The sequence below is a fragment of the Saccopteryx leptura genome, chromosome 8, assembly GCF_036850995.1.
Source record: "Saccopteryx leptura isolate mSacLep1 chromosome 8, mSacLep1_pri_phased_curated, whole genome shotgun sequence".
Classification (NCBI taxonomy): Eukaryota; Metazoa; Chordata; class Mammalia; order Chiroptera; family Emballonuridae; genus Saccopteryx; species Saccopteryx leptura.
In genome coordinates this window covers 50438004-50462215 of record NC_089510.1, presented here as the reverse complement: position 1 = coordinate 50462215, position 24212 = coordinate 50438004, and the positions used below count along the sequence as shown (strand labels likewise).

The window sequence follows — 24212 nt, the reverse complement described above, 5'->3', positions numbered from 1 at the left end:
TTATGCCAGGAATGCAAGGCAACTAAAACTTTAAAAAATATCAATCACCTATTGTATGTAATTCATCATACTAAAATATTAAAGAAAAACACTACATGATTATCTCAATAAATGCCAAAAAAGCAGTGACAATAATTTACTATCCATTCATGAATAAAAAACAAACTAGGAGCTGAAAACTTCAACCTGCAAAAGGGCACCTAAGAACAACCATATAAGTGAAATTATATGATATGTCTTTTTGTCTTATTTTATTTAACATATAACTCTCTAGATTCATCAGTGTTTTTGCAAATAGCAGGATTTCACTCTTTTTTATAGCTGAGTAATATTCCATGATATATATGTGCAACATCTTCTTTATCCATTCATCTATTGAGGAATACCTAGGTTGCTTCCATATCTTGGCTATTGTAAATAAAGTTGCAATAAAACAGGGGTGGTATATATCTTCAAATTATTGTTTTCATTCTCTTTGGGTAAATATCTAGTGGAATTGTGAGATCTTATGGCAGCTTTAGCTTTACTTTTTGAAGAATCTCCATATCGTTTTCCACAGTAGGTCACTAATTTACAATCCCACCAAGTGCACAAAAGGTTCCCTTTTCTCAACATCTTTGCCAACACTTGTAATTTGTCTTTTATATAATAGCCATTCTGACATATATATATAGTGATATCTCATTGCAGTTTTGATTTGCATTTGTCTTATGATTAGTGATGCTGAGCATTTTTTCATGTGTCTGTTGGCCATCTATAAGTTTTATTTGGAGAAATGTCTATTCAGGTCACCTCTGCTCATTATTTCATTGGATTTTTTTCTGTTGAGTTATATAAGTTCTTCATATACTTTCAATATTAACCCCTTATCAGATATAATACTTTTCTTCATTCTTTTTTTCCTCTGACTCTATCATTTCATATTACCTATCTTCAAGTCAGTGATTTTGTCATCTCATTAAGTCTGAAGTTGATCCCTTCTAGTAAATTTTTCAATTTAGTTATTGCAATTTGCTTTTATCTTGTTTGTTCTTTGATAGTTTCTATCTTTGTTTATATTTTCATTTTGCTCCTGCTTTATTTTTTAAAATTTTATTTAGTTTATATGTGTTCTCTTTTAGTGCACTGAGCTTTATTTATTTATTTACTTATTATTTTTTAAATTAAGTGAGAGGCAGGGAGGCAGAGACAGACTCCTGCATGTGCCCTGACTAGATCCAGCCAACAAACTCCTACCAAGCGATGCTCTGCCCAGCTGGGTCACAGTTCCGTTGCTCGGCAACTGAGCTATTTTAGCACCTGGGGCTGAGGCCATGGAGCCATTTTCAGCACCCAAGGCGAAATTTGGTCAAACCATATGAGCCATGGCTGCAGGAGGGGAAGGCGGGGTAGGGAGAAAAGAAAATGTCACTTCTCCTGTGTGTCCTGACCAGGAATTGAACCTAGGACTTCCACATGACAGGCCAATGCTCTACTGCTGAGACAACTGGCCAAGGCCACACTGAGCTTTTTAAAGAAAATTATTTTGAATTGTTTGTCAGGTAATTCACAGATCACTATTTCTTGAGGGTCAGTTTCCATAGGTGTATTTTGTCCCTTTGATTGGGCCATCTTTCTCTATTTCTCTGCACCCTTGTTATTTCCTGTTAGAAATTTGTCATTGAAAATACAGCCACCCCCTGACTGGTTGGCTGAGGGGTACAGCATTGGCCTGGTGCGTAAAAGTCCTGCATTCAATTCTCGGTCAGGGCACACAGGAGAAGCGCCCGTCTGCTTCTCCACTCCTCCCCCTCTTGCTTCTCTTCCTCTCTCTCTCTCTCCCTTCACCTCCTGAAGCTATTGCTCGATTGGAGCAAATTGGCCCCAGGTCCTGAGGATAGTTCCACGGCCTCCATCTCAGGCACTAAGTAGAGCTTGGTTGCTGAGCAACAGAGCAACACCCCAGAAGGGAAGAATATTGCCCTTTAGTGGGCTTGCCAGGTGGATCCTGGTTGGGGCACATGTGGGAGTCTGTCTCTACTTCGCCTCCTCTCACTGAATAAAAAAAAATTAAAAAAATAAGAATAAAACTACAGCCACCTCTTATGAACTGGCTTTGTACAGAAGAAGACCTTTACTAATCAGCCTAGATAAAAATTTTGGGGCTTTCAAATCTTTTATGGGAATGTGTCTTCTCTGGGCAGTGTGTGTGTGTGTGTGTGTGTGTGTGTGTGTGTGTGTGTGTGTAATTTCCCAATTTTTAAGGTTTGCTGATTGTCTTAAACAGTTTGTAGTCTCATGCTTTCCCTTTGTCTGTTTTCAGTCCTACAAGTTTTGGGGGGGCATTTCAACAACCACTGAGTTCTTTTTGTTTTCTGTAGCCCCCAGGCATCCAAAGTCCATCAGTATTCAGATTCAGGTGAAAGAAACTAATCTCTTGGGAAGCCCCTTGAAAAGCAGGAATATTGGATGTATGTTCTATTCCTCTCCTTCCCTCTGATGAGAGAAGGTGCAAGTTGTGCTTTCCTCCTGAACACAGGCTGTATCAGTTTTGCAAAGGAGCTGACACAGCTGAAATGCAATTAAATGGCTATGTTAGCCTATTTCAATGTAGCTGTTCTTAGTTTTGAGCTTGCCTGAATACTACAACATTTTACTGGTTTCTTGAGTTTTCATAAAAACTTTTGGACCTTATATTGTTGTTACATCAGTATCTCTCTGAGAGAATGAGGTCTTGGGTTACCTATTTTGATATCTTGCTAATGTCACTCTCCATCAATTCTTTTTTTTTAAGAGAGGAGAGGGAGAGACAGAGAGAGAGACAGAGAGAGAGAGAGAGAGGAGAGACAGAGAGAGAGAAGGGGGGAGGAGCTGGAAGCATCAACTCCCATATGTGCCTTGACCAGGCAAGCCCAGGTTCTCGAACCGGTGACCTTAGCATAATTCTTACTTTTTTTAAGTGAGAGAAAGGAGGGGGGTGACAGATAGGGACAGACAGCAAGGGAAAAATATGAGGAGCATCAACTCATAGTTGCAGCTCCTTAGTTGTTCATTGATTGCTTTCTCATATGTGCCTTGACTGAGGTACGGGGGCTCAGCTGAGCCAGTGACCTCATGCTCAAGCCAGCGACCTTGGGGTCATGTCTCTGATCCCGTGCTCAAGTAGACAAGAGTGCACTCAAGCTGGTGAGTGCATGCTCAAGCTGGTGACCTCAGGGTTTCAAACCAGGGTCCTCAGCATCCCATGCTGTCACTCTATTCACTGCACCACCTCCTGGTCAGGCATTTTTATTCTTTAAAAAAAATTTTATAAAGACTTTATTTATTCATTTTAGAGAAGAGAGATAAGAGGGAGAGAAGCAGGAAGCATCAACTCCCATATGTGCCTTGACCAGGTAAGCCCAGGGTTTTGAACTGGCAACCTCAGCGTTCCAGGTTGACGCTTTATCCACTGCACTACCACAGGTCAAGCTTAACATTTTTATTTATTGATTTTAGTAAGAGAGGGAGAGAGAGAGACAGGAACATTGAGCTGTTCTTGTATGGTCCCTGACCAGGGAACCAGCAATCCCTGCACTTCAGACAATGCTCTAACCAACCAAGAAATTCAGCCAGGGTGTGCCACTGATTAATCTAACAAAGGTTGGGACCATATTTTTTCACTTTGTCTCAAGGCTACGATGAACAGGACTCCAAGCAGCACTGGGTTGGTCTTATTGCTATGAAGCCAACCTTCTGTCCAGGTGTGAATGATCAGGGTTTATTCCAGACAGCCAGGATATAGTCTAAGGCTACCTGTCATCCATTAAGACCTACACAGGGAGGTCAGGGTGGTGACCTGCTGATCCTTGATAATCACGAGGCCTGAAAGCATCCCTCAATGCCCCCATGGACAGACACTATGACTCATTCTTTCCCACAAACAAAAACACAAATTGCTGGGGTGTAGGACATCCCAGTTGAGGATTTGTTGTTAAACTTGACATGGACTGTTGCCTTGGTTTGGTTAAGCCATATGGGCAGGGCCACTGAGTAGTTACAGCCTCCACTGCCATACATGGATGGTATAACCCAGGGCTGCCTGGGCAGCAGAGTTTTTGATTTTGTTATCAGCCAGACTAGGACAAGGTTGTACAGGCCCATTGTATTTATAAACATATAGGGGTGGAGTCTACATTCAGAAGCTGCTACTGATGGGATCAAGAACAGCAGAATGGGTTTGGACGGACCATGGCTCCCTGTCCCACTACCAGCTATAAATGCTGCAGGGCTCAGGCAGACCAGGTGATTGGCCAAGATGCAGTGTTGGGTCTAGAGGAAAGGAGAACACTGACCACACTCCTTTCCCTTCCCCCCACCTCCTGGAGTCTAAGGCCTCCCTCCCTTGGTCCCAGTCCCCAGCTGTTAACTCCCTTCAAGGACATAAAATCAGTGTGAATCCCATCCCAGTAGGTATAGCTACATTTCTTCTACCAACAGCTACTCACACCCAGGCCTTTTGTTTGAGTCAGATATGAGTGGAACAAGCATTTTTATATATTTAAAGCAAATATGTGGGCCACCATCAGAAGATTTGGCAAGCAGGGTACTCATGACCAAGTCATTGATTTAATGACGTAGGATCAGAAAGAATCCAAGGGGCTGAGCCAGCATTAGCTTAAAATCCAAGGCCCCCTCCTGTTCAGCCTGTTGCTTGGAAGATGCAGGGATCAGGAGAGCTGGGATGTTAGAGAGAAGAAAGGTATACCATACCCAGGAATGATGAGGGCACCATCTCCAATGCCTCTGACCCGATCTTTACTCAGGAGTTGGGCTCAAGATAAACCATTTCTGGAAAAAGTCACATTCAGTGACCAAACTGCCTCTCAAAAGTATATTAACAAGGAGAAAGGAAGGAGAGATCTTTGTGAGTTGATTTTTTAAATTTTAATTCTATTTTTTGTGAGTTAATTTTTTTAAAAAGTCTATTACACTCTTTTTTAAAAAAAATGTTTAATAATTTTAGAGAGTGAGGAAGGGAGAGACAGAAACATCAGTCTGTTCCTGTATCCATTCCACTTCTTCCTTTTTTTTTTTTTTACATGAGAGGAGGGGAGATAGTGAGACAGACTCCCACATGTGCCCAGACCAAGATCCACCCAGCAACTTCCCCATCTGAGGACGATGCTCGAATTAACCAAGCTATTTTTAGCTCCTGAGGCTGATGACTGGACCACAAGCTATCCTCAGCACCCAGGGCTGATGCTCAAACCAACTGAGCCACTGGCTGTGGGAAGGGAAGAGGGAGAAAAGGGGCAAAGAAGCAGATGGTCGCTTCTCTTGTGTGCCCTTACTGGGAATCAAACCAGGGATGTACGTATGCTGGGCAGATGCTCTATCCACTGAACCAACCAGCCAGGGCCCAATTCTTTTATAGAGTATTTTTCAATTTCTTTCTCTCAACCTTGCCATACTATTATATTTGAAGTGAATGTATGGTAAACAGTATATAGTTGGGTCATTGTTTGTAATCCACTCTTCCAATCTTTGAATTTGAATTGGTGTGTTTAAAGCATTTACAGTTATTTATTTGTTGTCTTTTTTTTTTAAATACAAGGGGAGGCAGAGAGGGAGAGAGAGAAAGAAAGAAAAAAAGAGAGACAGATAGAGAGAAAGAGATCAATTTGTTTTTCCACATATTTATGCATTCATTGGCTGATTCTTATATGTGCCCTGACCAGGGATGAACCTACAACCCTGGAAATATTGGGACGACACTCTGACCAATGGAGCTACCTGGCCAGGGCCTATACTTAATTTAATCATGGATATGTTATGGTATAGTTTGTCATTTTTCCCCCCTGTTCTTTTTAGTGCCTTCCTATGGGTTAACTGAACTATTTTAGTACATCTATTCTGATGTGTCAGTGTTTCTGAAAGTATGTTTGCATTTTTTAAAAAAATAGTTGTTTACAGTATGGCGACTTGTCACAATCCACTGGTGTTATCACACTATCATTTCAAGGGAGTATCAAAACCTTACTTCCCTTTACATTACTTTGCCTTCTCCCATTTAAATATTGTCTTAAATATTTCTCCATACAAATATGGAAACACATCAGACAACATACCTATAATATTTTATTCTATCATCAAAAATAACTTTAAAAACTCAAGAGAGAAAAAGCCTAATGTATTTACCCATATTTTTGTTTACCAGTTTTTTTTCCTTTTCGATATTCCAAGGTTCCTTCTTTTATTATTTGCTTTCTGTTTAGAGAACTTCCTCTTGCCACTCTTTTTAGGGTAGGTATGATGTTGACAAAATTCTTTGTTTCCTTCTGAGAATGTATTGAGTTTTAGTTAATTCCTGAATATTATTTTTGCTGGGTATAGCATTCTGAGTTGCCAGGTTTTTTGTTTGTTTGTTTTTCCTGGAAGCACTTAAAAAAGATTCAGGTTTCCTTCTGGCCTCCACAGTTTCTTATGAGAAAGTCACCATCATTCACATCGGTTTTTCCATATAGGTAAGTTGCCATTTCTCTTATGCTGTTTTTATAATTATTTTTCTTGGTTTTTAGTGTTCAGAGGCTTGATTATTATGTGACTTGTTGTAGATTTCTTGTGGTTCATTCAGTTCTGGAATCTATAGATTCATGTCTTCTACCAAATTTTGAAAGTGTTCAGCCATTATTTCCTTATATATATATTTTTAAACCTCGTTTTTCTCTCCTTATTAACTGTATTTCCACTGGTATAAAAGGTAGAGAGTATATGGCAGTGGTGGGTATTCTGGCTCCCCATATAATTTCTTCTGATACCACAGGTAATAGGTTTCATCATCACCCAGCAGAGTTAAAAGTCCCAACTTCTTACACAGCTTTTGTTCAGTATGAGAAAATGATACTCCACTCAGGAGAAAGTTGAGGCACTATTTTACAGCCTAATGAGGGTGAAAATTTAGGCTCCCCAATCTGCCTTTGCTTGAGTCGTTTGGGATGGGGCAGTACGTTTTTTTCTGTAGAGGTTAGCTAGAGTAGAGAGATTATTTTCTAAAAATTCTTTCTCAATAGGCTACCCCTTTCCTCATTGTTTGGCTAGAGAGAAGCAGCTTTTGTTGGTATTTTTTGTTTGTCTGTGCCCATTGGCAGACCCAGGTTGCCAACTTCTTCAGCTCCAATTTTGGGATATGTGAAGCAAAAAGAAAACCCAGGAAACTTACCAATATGTCATTCCTTAGAACTTGGAGACTTTGGCAGTCTGACTTATCTCCATCTTTTCCAGTCATCATATGTTTGCGTAATATATGGTACTTAGGGGTTTTAGTTGTATTCAGTGGGAAGAATAGGGAAAAGTGCATCTACCCTATTGTCTCATCAGCAGAACACCTTGTTATCTTTTCAATCTCATCTTTATTTGTTGTTACATCTCTATTTTCATTCCAAATATTAGAGCATCAATTAGATTGCTACAGAAAGTGGCAACACTTCTGGTGCTATTAATTTTGAAACATTTCTAAGATTAACAATCTATGATTTCCACAGGAATTCTCCCTTGGCCAGTCTCTCAGGATTTTTCTTTCTCTGACTTTCTCCTACTCTTAAAATCTATACTTAATTATTTTTTACTGTATGTCTCTGTTTTCAGTGGTTTCATTCTATCTTCCACCAAAGTTATAATCTTTGGATAGAATTTGTCTTGTATATTTTTACTTTTACTTAAACTGTCACTCGGCCTACAACATAATTACAGGGGATCCCTAGGTTATGACAGTCTTGACATAAGACATTTTGAGTTTACGATTCTCACTGCTATAAAAACTTAAAAAAATTGAGACGTGAGTGTTTCAGCTTATGCCATTCATGGTTAGTGTCATACATACAGACTACATGGGTGAACTATGTAGTTTGGTTGCACACAGTGAGAAAATACTCAATAACACTGCATATGAGTGAGGGATTTGGCGTCCCCCAGTACAATTACATACACCATTTTGAACTGTTAAAAGCACAAGTGATCCATTTGTGTTAGGCAAGGGTTTGTTTTGACTTACACCAAAATTCGGGTTATGTTACTGTTGTAGAAACGGAACTGTGTCATAACCAGAGGACACCCTGTATGGAAAATTGTAAAAATTAAATGAAATATTTTTGATGATGAATTGATAAATTTGCAAATCACATCCCACTTACCCAGTAATAATAATTTCTGGATATGTTTGAGTTCCAAGGTTCCAAGCTCCTCCACTGATTGGCCACTCCTAAATATATTATTCAGGAAGAATTTTTTAAGTTTATTTTTAAAATTTGAGTACCTTAAACATTTTAAGTAAAAATATTTTAAAATAAGGGTAAATATTTTTCTTAGCAGTCAGTAGCTGTAAAGTAATAGAGGATGAAGTATGTGGCTATATTTTAATTCTTTCAGCAAACAATTCCAAATATATAATTTCATCACCTTTAAAAATATAGATTTTAACAAAAATTACCATTTATATTAAAAGGTCAAAGAAGTATTCCAGTCATACAAATACAATGCTGCTATATTTGCCATATAACCTGTGTACTGCCAAACTATTGTGGTGCTGTTTAACACAGAATACTATGCAAGTTGTGCCTTCCCTAGAGTTGTCCATCCCAATAGTCCTGTACAAATAATAGAAGTCATAATAGATGGTTTACTACAATTATAAGTATTTGAATCTTGTGATTAAATACAATAAAATGGAATTCCAAAATGTAATTTAACAAATGACTTTTGATAATTATGTATTGTTAGCCATTGATTGATAAGAGATAATTAACTAAAAAGAGTTCACCTGAATTTCTTAAAATATAATCTTTCATCCAAAATAATTAAAAGTTACATCTTATCATTCAAATCTGTTACTTTAAAAATATACTTAGTATATAAATACATAGGCTAGATAAGTATATCTTAGTATATAATTGTATGCATATTATATAAGAAATTTATATTCCTATAGGTTTAAAGCTATGTAGCATTCAGGAAATTTAAATTTCAGAGACTATATCTTTTATTGATTCCAGCTTGTGATTTCAAATAATTTAATTCAACTCTACTTTCATAGAAAGTCAGAAAAAAATATAACAAAAAAGTGTCACACATGATATAAATATGAATACAAGACAACTTATTTTTAATTGTTAGTTTTACCTTATTACTGTATCCTTGTTTTTTATGCTTTGCTCCTATAGCATAGAGCACCAGAATCAAATCTGGTGGGCAGTCAGCAAAGTAGGCTGTGCATGTAACTGGTGATTCGTGAATGTCCATGGGATACGGATTTTCAAAGATTGGAAAACTAATAGATGAACAAAATATATTAGGTTCATTTTCCAAATATAAAATAACTTTTATAAAACAAACCCTAAAATCTTCTATATATTAATTATACATTTCATTTCATTGTTTTTAAGCATCATAAAACAAGAATCATAAGAATAACAACATCCTTTTAAAAATATTTATCTATACAATGTAATAGGAATATTGGTAGAATTTTACTTGTATAAATGAATTTTCTTTTCATAATTAAAAAATTCCACAGTGATGTCACTTTTATCTAAATATTTATATAACATACATATAAGTACTAAAATAGCTTAGTGAATTTGACATGTTTTTCCAAGGGAGATAATATATGAGTGTTTTGTGTTTGTTTTTTGCAGGAGTAATGGAAAGATGTGTGTGCTTACACTATTCTTAAGATAATCCCTGTGTAAACAAGAGAACAGAGTGAGTTGCAGACTCATGGATGCAGTACATTTCCTAATGTTCCAATCAAAATGGCAGAGAAGGTGGAAGCTACACTCATCTCCTACCATTACCACATCAAAATTATAACTAAATTATAGAATAATCCACCTGGATAACCATCTGAAGACTAGCTGAACAGAAATCCTATACGTAAAGATATTCAGAAGAAGACACATAGAGGCTGGCAAACGGGGTGGGCACACAAAACAAACTGGCCTTGCTCCTACGTGTGGCAATTGAGGATTCAGAGGGATCTTCAGTTGCAGAGGTTTCCCCTGAGAAATGAAGGGTTTCAGCCCCACACCATGCTACCCAGCCCTGAACACCAGTGCCAGGAAGAGGAGCCCATATAACATTTGGCAGTGAAAATCAACAAGGCTTCCATCCACCCACATGGGACAGGAGACTGCTGGAAATTCAGGCATTCTCTTATAGGGACAACACACAAACTCTTGCTCACAGGCACTCAACCTGGACTCAGGTGGAGGGACAAGAGCTATACAGGGAGAGACTGAGTTGTGTGGCTTTGGGAAGAGGGCTGAAGGAACTGGCACCAGTGTTTCTGTGTTGAGTCCTCCTTCAGGATGGCCCTTGGACACCATCTTTCCTGGGCTGGGTCTTCCACCCACATGGCATTGCTCTGATAAGCTACATCAGCTCCACCCTGACAACTCCCTGAGACTGTACCCTATCCAATTCACATACAGCCCAAGGCTCCAGTCAGTGGCAACCAGTCTGTCTTTAAAAACTCTTGAAGAATTGCTGTCAAACTCAGAGAGTGCCAGAGACACACAGGGAGAAACAGCTGCATGGCTTCAGGATGATGAGGAGCTTTCTGGGCTAACAACAAGTGCCTTTTTCCTTGTATTAAGCCTTCCCTCCACATGTCCAAATCTTAATATGTATTCTCCTAATAAATTCTACTAGCTCTCCCTGAGAAAATCCCTGAGACTGTATCCCATCTCAAAGGTCTGCAGGCCCCAGGTGGGTTGCAGTTGGCCTTGGTGTACCTTGAAACTTAGGTTGAGTGACATCAGACCCTGCGCTGGTGCCAATATCAACCCGATGTACACCTTGGCCCCACCCCAGTGATACCTGAGACACTCCGCATGCAGTACCATCTAAGGTCCTTTCAGTGGCTGAGCACTGCATACAGCTGGCAGGTCTTAGGGTGCCCTGGGCCTTCTGTTGATCTGCCATAGGCCTGACACTGGTGGCAGCTGGCATCAGTTTGTAGCTTGGTCCTTCCCACACCCACTCAGGCCCAGCAAAGGCAGCTACCAACCTTAGATTATAGCTACTAACAGTTATTCCTGGGCTGGTACCAGGCAGCAGTTAACATTGATGCACATCAAAGTCCCTCCTAAGAAGCCCCAGAACAAACACACCCAGTAGCAGGTTTCAGACCAGAACAGAGCACTATACAATTATCTCTACAAGTGGCACATCCAAGGAGAAGTCTCAGCAGATACCAATCTCAGCTGAGAAAAATTCTGCTTCTTGGGTAAGTCCCTGCACAGTACCTCGTGTACTGCGGTAAGTGGCCAATACTCACTGGAGCCAGCCTAAGGGGACAACAGTAATCAAGATTTAACTTCACCCCTGGCCGGTTGGCTCAGCGGTAGAGCGTCGGCCTGGCGTGTGGAAATCCAGGGTTCAATTCCTGGCCAGGGCACACAGGAGAAGCACTCATCTGCTTCTCCACCCTTCCCTATCTCCTTTCTCTCTATCTCCCTCTCTTCCCCTCCCACAGCCAAGGCTCTGAGAATGACTCTATGGCCTCCACCTCAAAGCGCTTGAATGGCTCTGGTTACAACCGGAGCAATGCCCCACATGGACAGAGCATCGCCCCCTGGTGGACTTGCCAGGTGGATCTTGGTCGGGTGCATGTGGGAGTCTGTCTCTCTGGCTCCCTGCTTCTCACTTCAGAAAAATACAAAAAAAAAAAAAAAAAAAAAGATTTAACGTCACCAAAAGGGAACATATAACCAACACAAGATACACTCCTGGAGCACCCCGATTGGATGATCAGGAAAACTGTGCCACTGGGCCGCACAGGATCCTTACTATGTAGGGCCACCACACCAAAACTGGGGGACAGAGCAGATTTAGCTAATTCATAGGAACAAACACAGAGAGGGAGCCAAAATGTGGAGAAAAAGAAACATGTTACAAATAAAAGAACAGGAGAAATCTACAGAAAAAGAACTGAATAAAATTAAATCAAGCAACACAAAGCTCACAACAGCAGTTATAGGGATTCTCAAGAAAGTAAGTGAGAACTTCAACAAAGTTTTGTTGTTTAAGAAGACACCTGCATATTATCATAGAAGACTGCATCAAGCAATTGAGATTTGGGAGCTGAACCAAAGCCTCTTCTAAAGCATAGTATCTGCATTTAAATAAGATTTCCATCTCAGTATTGCTAAGATATAAGAGAAATCTCATTTGCCTTTGTCTTATATCTCTGTTCACCTCTCTCTCTCTCTCTTTTTTTTTTTTAAATTTTGGCCAAAGTATCCACTTATCCCAGTCAAAGATTTACAGTACACATCATCCTCAGAATCCATAAATGTGTTCCTGGCCCACTGTCTGAGCTTAGAAGAATTATCATTACAAACATATTTTATCCATTCAAAATATTAAAAAAGAACTTGAAAGTTTAAAACAAAAAAATAAATACATCTATACTGAAGAAAGTGAATATTAAAGTATATTGGTCCTTGGAGGATGTTAGACAATTAAACAAGGTATGAGGAACCGACAAATAGGGCACGGGGAGAACTGAATACGAATGAGATCAGAAGAGACATTTAAAAAACCCGATACTAGAACTTAGAGGAAGAGGCACAAATTTTAATCAAGTTTAACAGTGGCTAGGCAAAATTCAGCTATGATGATTTTACAGCCCAAATCCTACATCCCTATCAAAATATTAAAATATATGCTATAAACTGGCATAAAGAACAACTTTGGCTTTTACATAAACAAAGTACATGGAAAGCAGAATTCAGACTGTAATTTTTTTCCAACAAAAATTTATTGATCCATTGGTCTGAGTGTCTATTTTTCTGCCAATACCATGCTGTTTTGATTGTCGTGGCCCTATAATAGAGTTTGAAGTCAGGTATTGTAATGCCCCCAGCTTCATTCTTTTTCTTTAGGATTGCTTTGGCTATTTGGGTTTTTTTATAGTTCCATATAAATCTGATGATTTTTTGCTCCATTTCTTTAAAAAATGTCATTGGAATTTTGATGGAAATTGCATTAAATTTGTATATTGCTTTGGGTAATATGGCCATCTCGATTATATTTATTCTTCCTAACCAAGAACAAGGAATATTCTTCCATCTCATTATATCTTTTTCGATTTCCCTCAACAATGGTTTATAGTTTTCATTATATAAGTCCTTTACATTCTTTGTTATGTTTATTCCTAGGTATTTTATTTTTTTTGTTGCAATCGTGAAGGGGATTATTCCTCTGAGTTCGTTCTCAAATGTTTCATTGTTGGCATATAGAAAGGCTTGATGACTGGATAAAGAAGATGTGGCACATATACACTATGGAATACTACTCAGCCATAAGAAATGATGACATTGGATCATTTACAGCAAAATGGTGGGATCTTGATAACATTATACGAAGTGAAATAAGTAAATCAGAAAAAAACAGGAACTGCATTATTCCATACGTAGGTGGGACATAAAAGTGAGACTAAGAGACATTGATAAGAGTGTGGTGGTTACAGGGGGAGGGGGGAGAGGGAGAGGGAAAGGGGGGAGGGGGAGGGGCACAAAGAAAACTAGATAGAAGGTGACAGAGGACAATCTGACTTTGGGTGATGGGTATGCAACATAAGTGAACGACAAAATAACCTGGACATGTTATCTTTGAATATATGTATCCTGATTTATTGATATTGCCCCATTAAAAAAATAAAATTATAAAAAAAAATTTATTGAAAACATACTCCATGAGGAGACAAAACCCCATCTTCATGAGGCCTACAGTCTGGCAGGGAGACAATCTTAAAAACAATAACAAATGGAAATTTTAATCTTTGTCAAAAGCTGTGAAGAAGTGAAACATGAGAGATGGCCCTTAATAGGATATTTGACCAAATTATATACATAACAATAGACTTTTTAACAAGAAATGATATCTGACTTGAGATTCTTATGAATAAGATATTAACAAGGAGAAAAAGGAAGAGAATTCCATGCAGAGGAGTGAGGAGTGAGAAATATATGAAAGTTCTACAAATATAAGAGGCTGAAAGATGATCAATGGGTCCAGGTTATAGAATGAGGGAAAATCAGTTTTAGGCCTATCATTATTTCTAACAAATATGTGTAGCATGGAAGACAATTTCATCAATTTTAAGTCTATGTTTTATTGTCCTTGTAAAGGAGTGGAGAGCATTAACCATTCTTACAGCAATATTTTCTATTTGTTCTCATTGCTCACAACATAATGAAAAGAAAAAGAAGGCCTCCCTCTTATCTTCCCCCAAACTCCTGCTCTTTTGTATTGACTACTGAAATAGTCCAATAATACTTTTATCATGCATCATTTTCCTTTAGTCAATAGCTTAGCAGATGACCACATAATAAATGCATTATACAAGTTTTCATAATAGTTGCTTTTGCTTAAGAAAACAGTAGGTATGTGATCCATTTTGTTTGTTCTAATACTACAAAAATTAGGTGCTTTAAAATATTTATTTTCTTAGTGTTCTCTTAACTTTTTTCAGTTCAGTTTTTGTTATTTAACCAAATTACGTTTCTGTAATTCTATCTAAATAATCCTCCACATGAAAAATATTTACCATCTAAAAACACTAATGTCATTTATAATGTCCTCCAGTATTTTAACTGTAATGAGTTGATTTTAAAAATAGTGTTTTTCTGAACATGGATAACTTACTTGCTTTGTGTCAGGTCAACCACAATGAGATCTTTCTCCAGAAGTACTACAACAGCATAGGGTTCTTGAAATTCTACAAGTTAAAAACAATGAGAAAGATTTCATATTTCACATTTATAAAATCGCCAAACTTACATTTCCTTTATCTGCTGTACAAATGTTATTTAAATTATTTGAGAACACCAAATTATGAGCCAAAGTAAGAAGTACCAAAAGCACATTTATAAATAAATAAGTAATATATTGTATTTCTCAAACTTAATGTTTAAGATGGTTACAGGGAGCAAGGAAAAAGTTTGCATAGCATAGAGTTAAATATATCTCAAAAGTAATGAGGCAGTGATAGTAACAGTTTATTTCAGGAGAGTCTGTCATCTCCATCTCACATTTATCTTATTCTTCTGTAAAAGTTATTTAATTTCATGCTTATAAGGAGATATACTAAAGAAATAGTTATGTATTCATGTCCTTATGAGAGCAACACTCATACCAAAATATTTACTTTCAATTCAATGTAATTAATGTGTATTTAAAGATTGCCTACTATGTGCCCAATGGTATTTAACTCAAAAGAGCAGAGAATCTAAAGATAATCTAGGATTTTCAAGTTCTTAAAATTCAACTCTCCCTTTCTCCCTTCCTTCCTTTCTTTCTTCAATATGTTCCAGAAACTGAAAGAATAAAGGACATATGAGATTGTCAAGGTCCATGTTCTCATGGAGTTTACATTCTGGGCATGTATACAGACCATGAACAAGGAAACAAATAAGATTAATTCTGAAAGTAATATGAGCTATGAAAAAATAATATGGTTAATGGTATAAGAAATGACTTGTGGTTGGTGTGGGAGCACCAATTTAGTTGTAGTGGTCAGGGAAGACATTGCTTTTCATCTATAACAAAGGACTAAAGGGAAAGCCACAATTAAGGTGTTATCCTCTATTTAAAGAAGAAGTATTTACAAAAACATTTTACATACACGATATTTCTCAATAGCTAGAGCAGGTATTACTATTTTTCTATTTCATAGGGAATACTGAGATCCAAAAATGTTACAAGATTGGGACGAGTTCACAAAGCTAGTAAGTAATAGAGCTGAAACTTTAATCCAGAACGTCTGACTCTAAATTCGATCCTGGTTTCATTATACCCAAGGTTTCTACTCGTCAGTTTAAGAGGTATTTAATCCTAAATTCAACAATCATTTGGCAATAATTTTGTTCATAGTATTCAAGTTTTGAATGGGAAACTGAAACAGATGGCCTTCACAGTCCTTCCAGTCCAGAGAAGCTGTAGAACCTATTCAAAAATCACATGCTACGAGAGAAAAAAGAAATCCTCAAACTTGCAAACTCAAAAAGAGCATGCCATTGTTTGCATGTGCATATCTATATGACAGCATGCCCTCGTGTGTTTGCTATTCAAACTGTGCTTAAACTGAGCTTCTTTCCCCTTCTTCCTTATCTGTTAAAGCTATTTTTCAACACTGTTTCAATTCTTCTGGTTTGTTTTTGTTTGCTTATTTGTTTTGATTTTCAGCTGGAAGAACACTGGGGTTTTATGCTACTTGTTTCCTCTTTTTCTTCTCTCCCCTTTTTAGAAAAACCATCTATTGGAAAGCATAGATTTTTTTTGGGGGGGGGAACTACATAAGAAATTTAGTAATAGTGGTTGCCTCTGGAAGGGCATAGAGAAAGTTTTAATTATATACTGTTATGTATTGTAGGGTATGTTTCTGGCATTTTTAATGTATTGTTTTAATTAGAAATAGTTAATAATAATAAAGATCATTTATACTTTACTGAGTAAAATAAAACTATTTCTCCTAGTCCTGGATAAATGAAAAGTTCCACCCTCATTACCACTTATTTGGAAAACAGACATACATGTATGTGGCTTGGAAGTGATTAGACTCGGTTACAATACATTTGTAATTTATTTAACATCACTAGAAGTTGTCCTAACGTTCCTACTGCTGTACAGAAATTTATATACAAATACACAAACCAGTTTTATCTCTGCAACCACACATTTTGAGCATTTCATTACTGGCACACACATCTTTATCTTGGCTCTTTAATTGGAGGCATTTTAGTAAAGTAAGTTTTTGGTCCTCTGTTCTTTCTTTGTTTCTTTATCATTCATTCTTATAACTCCAAAGGACATCTATATTCTGATGCTCACAAATAAATATTAAAGATTTTCTCCTCTTATTTTCTGTTCTTTAAACAACTCCATAATCAGACTTATCTTTCTCTCCTTCTAAAAACATTACTTACTGCATATGAAACTACTATTTTTAAAATATTATCTTTGACTCACCTATCATGTTACTACTAATATAATTGTTGAACAAATTCAGCGGGTTTTCCTCTTCATTGCTATAGGCAGTACTCTGTTTCAGATCTACCATTTTAAAGCACATTATCACAAAGCCTCCCAGCTGGAATCTGGAATTTTTTAGATTTCAATGTCTCTCTCTCTCTTCAAAGCCGCACACTCCTTTAGGGCAAATCTTACTAAAAACACTGCTTTCTTTCATCTTTGTATTTTCTCAGAATTCCTCTGTAGCTCCCTTATTTCCAAATATCTCCAAAGGCTTTTGATTTTTTTCTCTAAATTGACATTATGTGAACAAAGCTCACAATTTCTAAAACCTTTACTCAATATCCTTTTTCAAGGCCCAAATCATTCTTCAAAGCCTATCTAAATTCTACTTTTTCCTCAAAGCTCTGCATGAATATTTGAGTCAACTGATTAGCCTTAAATTAATACACTTTAAAAACTCTGACCCATAACTCAGTACTTGAAATGTCATATTTTTAAAATTTGTCATAATTATTTCCTTCATCTGACCAGATTTTATATAGTTTGACATCAGAGGTCAGTTTCATACTTCACCTGTATTCTCAACAGCTTCTTACAGTATTGAGGCCATAGAAACATTCAATAAATATTTGTTGATTAACAACACAGGTAATTCGTCTGTCCCCAGCAACTCTAGAAATAAAGTGCCACATTGACTGGTATCTCCTATCAACCCATCTTTTAAATATAAAACTAAAGAATTTTAAAAATGAATATGCATGATAAAACTCACTATTTATCTTCATAGTTTATAATTTACATTCACTTTAGCCCTTCAGTTATCATTTGGAATCAATATAATTATTCTCTTTCTACAAATGATCAATGAAACTCAAAAAAGTAAAGTTACTTATCCAAGGTCACATAGCTTGTAAATGGCAGAGCTAAATCATAGACCCAAATATTCTCCAAGTCCCTCTTGAAAATGTGGTAATGTATATATACACTGTTGTTTTAATCATATACTCCTAGTTCCCTTTCTATAGTTTCACCCTTTTAAATGTTTAGATTCATCATTAAAATATTTCATTGTCATTAGATTCATTATACAATTCACATATAGTTTAGATTAGTTTTTGTTTATAAAAGGTCTTTATATTTGGAATGGTAAAAATATATAAGCATCTTTTCTCTCAAAGACCCTTCTGACAATTACTCCCAGAATTGTGATAAATCACTAACCACACATCAGCAATCCCAGAGTAAGCAGAGGTGCCGCAGTTGCATCTGAAGCAAAGCCAGATGTGAAATGGATGCAGCACCACCAGGGTTACAGATCACTGATATTAGGTAAGTGCTTTAACTTTGATTGGCTTTGGAATGGGATGGGTGGAGCTGGTCTAGGAGAGGCTATTAGGAGACCTCAGTTTCCCCAAGTGATTTCACCCTGGACCCCTCTAGGACCCTCCCAGCTCAGCTTCCACCATCCTTATCAAAGTTTAAAGCACTTACCTGACATTGAACCTGAAACTCCAGCACTGCTGCATTACGTCTGCTTACTTCCAGTTCATCAAGTAGGTACAGTTACAGAACCTGCTCCCGCACCTGTAGCTCACAGTGTTGGACCACAGTGGATGTCAGCTGCCAAAACTAAAAATACTTAAGCTTAATTTTGTTAGGAACTAATTTCAAAAATTACTTTCAATACTAAGAGTTTCATTTAGTTACTTACCATTTGGATAGGGTGTGTCACATAAAGTTAGAAATTCAACAATAGGATGATCCATTTCAAGTACTGTAATGGCTTTTCCATGCATGATGGTTAAGCTTGGTCTTCTGCAAGCTTTGTCATAAGACAGTCCACCAGAAAATATTATAAATGGTTCACTACATAGGAAAAAAGTTAATAAGACTGAGAAGTCATTTAAGATGACACAATGTCACAGGAGCCATTAACAGACTTAGTGGAGAGTTTATACAAAGTAATTACACAGAACAAAAGGCTTTCCAAAATATTGTATCTCACCCAAAAATTTACTATTCTACCATTTCTATTTTTCTTAACATGTTGAGGTCACTGCAGGAGGGAAAGGCAGTGAGGTTGGAGAGAGGTGGAGGTGTTCACTGAGTCAAAAAGACATATTCACATATACTGATAGTTGGTTCCCAAACTTTAAATCACTACCATCAGAATATAGGCTATGTTAGTTCATCACATTAACCAGTCTGAACATGGGGCCCAAAATCCTTAAAAGAAAAAAGAAAATTTCAATATGAAATAAAATGTGACAGCAGCAGACCCAGAATGGCAGGTCACATGAAAATTCTACCTAATCAAACTTCTGTGGGGAAGGGGTTATGATAAAAAGATGAAGAAAACTAATGAGCAAAGGAAAAATAGTTCACAAGAAAATATGTGTAATCTTATTCTCAACTTTACTTAGTTCTAGCCAGCTTTATTTAGCTTGTAAAATTAACTTCAATATTTTTATTCTCAGTTGCAAGATACAATTAGATTACAGAGTGGGACTGAGATGACTGTAAGATATAGCTATTAGAAAGTTATGAAATACCTTCATAATTTTTCACTTTTCTCAAATACCTATATTTCTAGTATATGTATATAAAAGGAAATAAGTGATGATATAAATTATTTCAGTAAGTAAATACCAGACTGAAAATAGTCTTCTCTAATAATATTTTAAAAAGAGCTAGACTTTTATTGTACCAAGTTCTTTGAGAATATGTATTTCTCTAAATAATTCACTTCCATCCATCTGCTAAACTGACGGATCTACTTATTTCTAGAAATCACTCTATAAGATTTCTCTTTCTCTTCCATTCTGTACTGTACATAGTACCAAACACTACCAATGGGACAGTTGCTAATTTTATGCTGGCTATGTAACAAAACAAAACAAAACTTTTAAAGTGGCCATCAAAACCTACATATAAAATACATGTACTAATTTTTACTTATAATTCTGTCATAATGTTTTGAAATAAATATTTGAGTTGTCAGCTATAAAAGAAAAATGGCTCTAATTTATTTTTCCTGAGTTTCATATCAGTTGACTTGAGTTAGTCTTTCCCCAGTAATTTGGCATAATAAATTACTAACCTCTAAATAGTGGTATTAAGAAACACCTTTGTTCTTTCTATAAACTATGTACTTATATTATAAATAATATTTGTCCATATTTAAAAATCATTTATGATATGAATATGGGATTTTGTACCTTTGTTGGTTGTTTTGTTTGTAACAGGGGTCATGACTTGGAGAACATAGTATCTTTTCATATATATTGACCTTAATGTCTGCTTCAAATATTAATAAAGGCCATAACTACCTATTTGTTCCATGTAAAAGTGAGTGAATTTACTCTCATCTCCTACTACTAATCTAAAATAGATAAGAAGTGATTTATTCTCCCTCTTTTAAAATTTTTTTATTAATTTTTAGAGAGAGAGAGAGACAGAAAAATCAATGTTTCTGTATGTGCCCTGACCAGGGACCAAACTGGCAACCTCTGTGCTTCAGAACAACACTCAAACCAACCTGGCTATCTAGCCGGGGAATATTTTCCCTCTTTTTTGTAAGCACTTTGGAAAAGATATTCTTTTTAATATTAAAAGACAGCAATATTTACTCACATTATGACCCTGTATCAGAAAACACTAGGTGTAAACTTAATTATATATGCATTTCTTTGTAAACTACTGAATGATTAAATATAAAGTGATTTACTCAGGAAAATGCTCAGGGAACCACTCATAGATAATTGCATTAGATATTTAATTATCACAGTAAATCCTCATAAGTATTGTCCTCATTTTATTAATGAGTTTAAATAACAACGAAGCAGAAAAACCCAAAAGAAAACTGAGATCTATCAGACTTCAAAGTCTATTCTCCTAAACAGTGGTCTAAAATGCCTGTAAGTATATAGCTACAAAATTACTAAATCATGGTTCTGAAAATTGGTAATATATTGGCATATACTGTGCTATATGTACATATAAAGTAAATTTTATGTAATCCTCAAAACTCTGTAATCCTCAACCCTGATGAGAAAAGTATCATTAGCCCTATTTTGTAGATGAGGAGTCTAGAATTAATACAGATTAAATAACCTAGTCAGAGTCAAGCAGCTAGTGAGGAGACAAAGATTCAGATCCAGACTCCAAATTCCATGTTTTCTATTTCTAGTCTAATGTTTCTCAAACTGCAAAACACAACTTAATAGATGTTTTGCAAAAAATAAAAATAAAAATGTTCTTAATAATTTGACACTTGCAAATCATATCCTCCCTTTGAAATTTTACAACTCATGTTGTATATTAAAGATTCTGAGAAATTATAAAGAATTCAACTTACTTTTATATAACTGGAATTTTCTCAGATTTCTTAAATTTATCTGATTATAGATTCCTTTTTTCCATGAATACAATTAGTGATTAAAGGGAGATAATTTGGTAAGTGCTGTACTAAATTGTCTTCTTTAATTAATGCAAATGTATCTTGGGATACTTATCAGGTGGATTACTATAAAAGAAATAGATAACAGGTCCTGCCCGGTTGGCTCAGTGTTAGAGCATCGGCCCAGTGTGTGGATGTTCTAGTTCGATTCCCAGTCAGGGCACACAGGAGAAATGACCATCTTCTTCTCCAGTCCTTCTTCTCCCCTTTCTCTCTTTCTCTCTCTTCCCTCCCACAGCCATGGCTTCACTGGTTTGAGTGTATCAGCCCAGCTGCTGAGGATGGCTTGTGGAGCCTCCACCTCAGGCACTAAAAATAGCTCAGTTGTGAGCATTGCCCCAGATGGACAGGTCATTATCCCCTGAGGGTGGTTGCCAGGTGGATCCTATACAGGGCACATGCAAGAGTCTATCTCCCCTCCTCTCACTTGGAAAAGAAGGAAAAAAAAGAAAGAAATAACTATATAATTTACAGTGTTTTCATACATAAGAAAAGCATTAATAAAAATTATCAACACATACAACTTTGATAAATCTCAAAGGCATTATGTTTATAAAATAAACTAGGCTCAAAAAATTATATATAATATATAACTACATTTATACAATATCTCAGAAAGCTGAAACTATAGTGATGGAGAAGAGATCAACCGTTGGCAGAAGTTAGGAGTATGGGAAAGGTGATAAGGGATAACATGAGGGAGTTTTGGGAGTGGGGAAATGCTCTGTATTACAGCAGTGTGTCCGTAAAGTCATGGCGCACTTTTGACGGTCACAGGAAAGCAACAAAAGACGATAGAAATGTGAAATCTGCACCAAATCAAAGGAAAACCCTCCCAGTTTCTGTGGGATGATGTGGCAGCATGTGTGCATGCACAAATGATGACATAACACCATGTATACAGCAGAGCAGCCAACCGCCATGCCAGTCGAGATGTGGATGGAACAGAGGAAAGTTCAGTGTGTTCTGTGGCTCGCTAAATTCAAATCTGTGACCAAAGTGCAATGTGAATATCGGCGCGTTTATAACGAAGCACCACCACATAGGAATAACATTACTCGGTGGGATAAGCAGTTGAAGGAAACCGGCAGTTTGGTGGAGAAACCCCATTCTGGTAGGCCATTAGTCAGTGACGAGTCTGTAGAGGCTATACGGGATAGCTACCTAAGGAGCCCTAAAAAAATCTGTGTGTGAGCCCACATCGAACTGTACTGAATAGGTATGAAACTGGGAGAGTTTTCTTTTTATTTGGTGCAGATTTCACATTTCTATTGTCTTTTGTTGCTTTCCTATGACAGGTCAAAAGTGCACCACGACTTTACGGACACACTGTATTGCTGTGATGGTGATTTTGAAATTTAAACATATGTCAAAATCCATAGAATTGTATGCCAAAAGAAAAAGAGTTTAATTGTATAATTTGTAAAATAGATGAACTATAATAAAGAAAGCATTAACATTTTGTCTCAAAGAAGGCAATAGAATTAAACAATAAATTGTGTAATAATATAATATTTATTAAATGATAATATTTGTTAAACATTGATGATGTTCCAGGTATTTTGTGAAGAACCTGACATGTTTTTATTTAATCCTCATAATACTTCAATGAGAGAACTACTATTATTATTCGTATTTAGCAGGTGGGTATACTGAGGCTTGGAGGACTTAACTGCACATGAAGTCTATCAGTAGGTAGCCATAATAAGAAGCGATTAAAACAGTAGCAGAAAGTAATTTTTATTTAACTACAGAGAACTTGATAATGGCAGTGGTAGCAGGTAGAGAGCTCAATATCCATATTTTTGAAGGGGATAAAATTATTATGCCTAGACGCCATTGTGGCTGGAGTGCCAGTAGGCAAATTGGTAATTGGGGACCAAAGAATTCTGAGAAGAATAGTTATTCATCCCTAGAAATGTAAAGAAAGGTTGAGAATGTCTGGTTTTAGATAAAGTTAAGCAGAATGTATACCCCTTACATCTGCTATCTATGTAGTCCTTTAAGAGGACTTATTGCTGCAGCATAAGTAGTAGAGCTCCTCTTGAGATTCCTGCTCTTGTCATAGCTATCCCAATTTTTGATTTCACAAAGTTTCTCCTTTATCCTAGAATAAAATGGAAATATACCTATTTATTTCCACTTCCACACTATAGCCCATTTTGCTGTTCCAATACCTTTCAGAACTCTTAACTTCAGTGCTCTTCTGCTTTTTAGTATCCTTTTCTAATATAGTAGTAATTACAACAAATAGACACAATGTACTAAAATATACAGTAAGTGCAATGACAGTAATTATGATTAATTATATGTATGTAATTATTTTATATTAGAACTCTGAAGAATTACTTTAATACAAAGTTGAATTAGCATTATTAGAACAAATTATTAATTTAGGGCAGGTGAATAATTTAACAATGTGGTGTCTATGATGATGATTTCTTTTTATTCAGAAATCCATTATATGCCATTCATAAAACTTATGACATTACAAATTCTATGCATAATTTCCTTAATCCTCACAAACATCACAAATGAGTAAATTAAAATTTGAAAGTATTAATTAAAAATTTCAAGGTAATACAGATGTCATACCGTATAAGTTAATGATCTTAATCATTACTTTACACTACCATGACTTGAACTTTTGATTCCTGAAATACATTTTCTCAACCTTCACCCTTTTTCTCCCTTTGCCTGTCACCATCCTGTCATCCCTTTAGTACCATCTAAGGCAACTCAAAAGGAAAGCCATGAA

The 24212-nt window shown here is 36.5% G+C and overlaps 1 protein-coding gene across 4 annotated transcripts in view; it reads right to left on the bottom strand.

Annotated features, from left to right (window-relative positions):
• Positions 1–24212, bottom strand: part of STXBP5L (syntaxin binding protein 5L) — a 351861-nt gene that overhangs the window by 171760 nt on the left and 155889 nt on the right. For all 4 annotated transcript variants that reach the window (XM_066347937.1, XM_066347939.1, XM_066347938.1 and 1 more), the window contains exons 11-14: positions 18707–18861; positions 14668–14740; positions 9136–9283; positions 8151–8218 (exon numbers count right to left, since the gene is read on the bottom strand). In XM_066347937.1, the coding sequence (XP_066204034.1) occupies positions 8151–8218; positions 9136–9283; positions 14668–14740; positions 18707–18861 (444 nt within the window). The remainder of the gene's footprint in view (positions 1–8150; positions 8219–9135; positions 9284–14667; positions 14741–18706; positions 18862–24212) is intronic.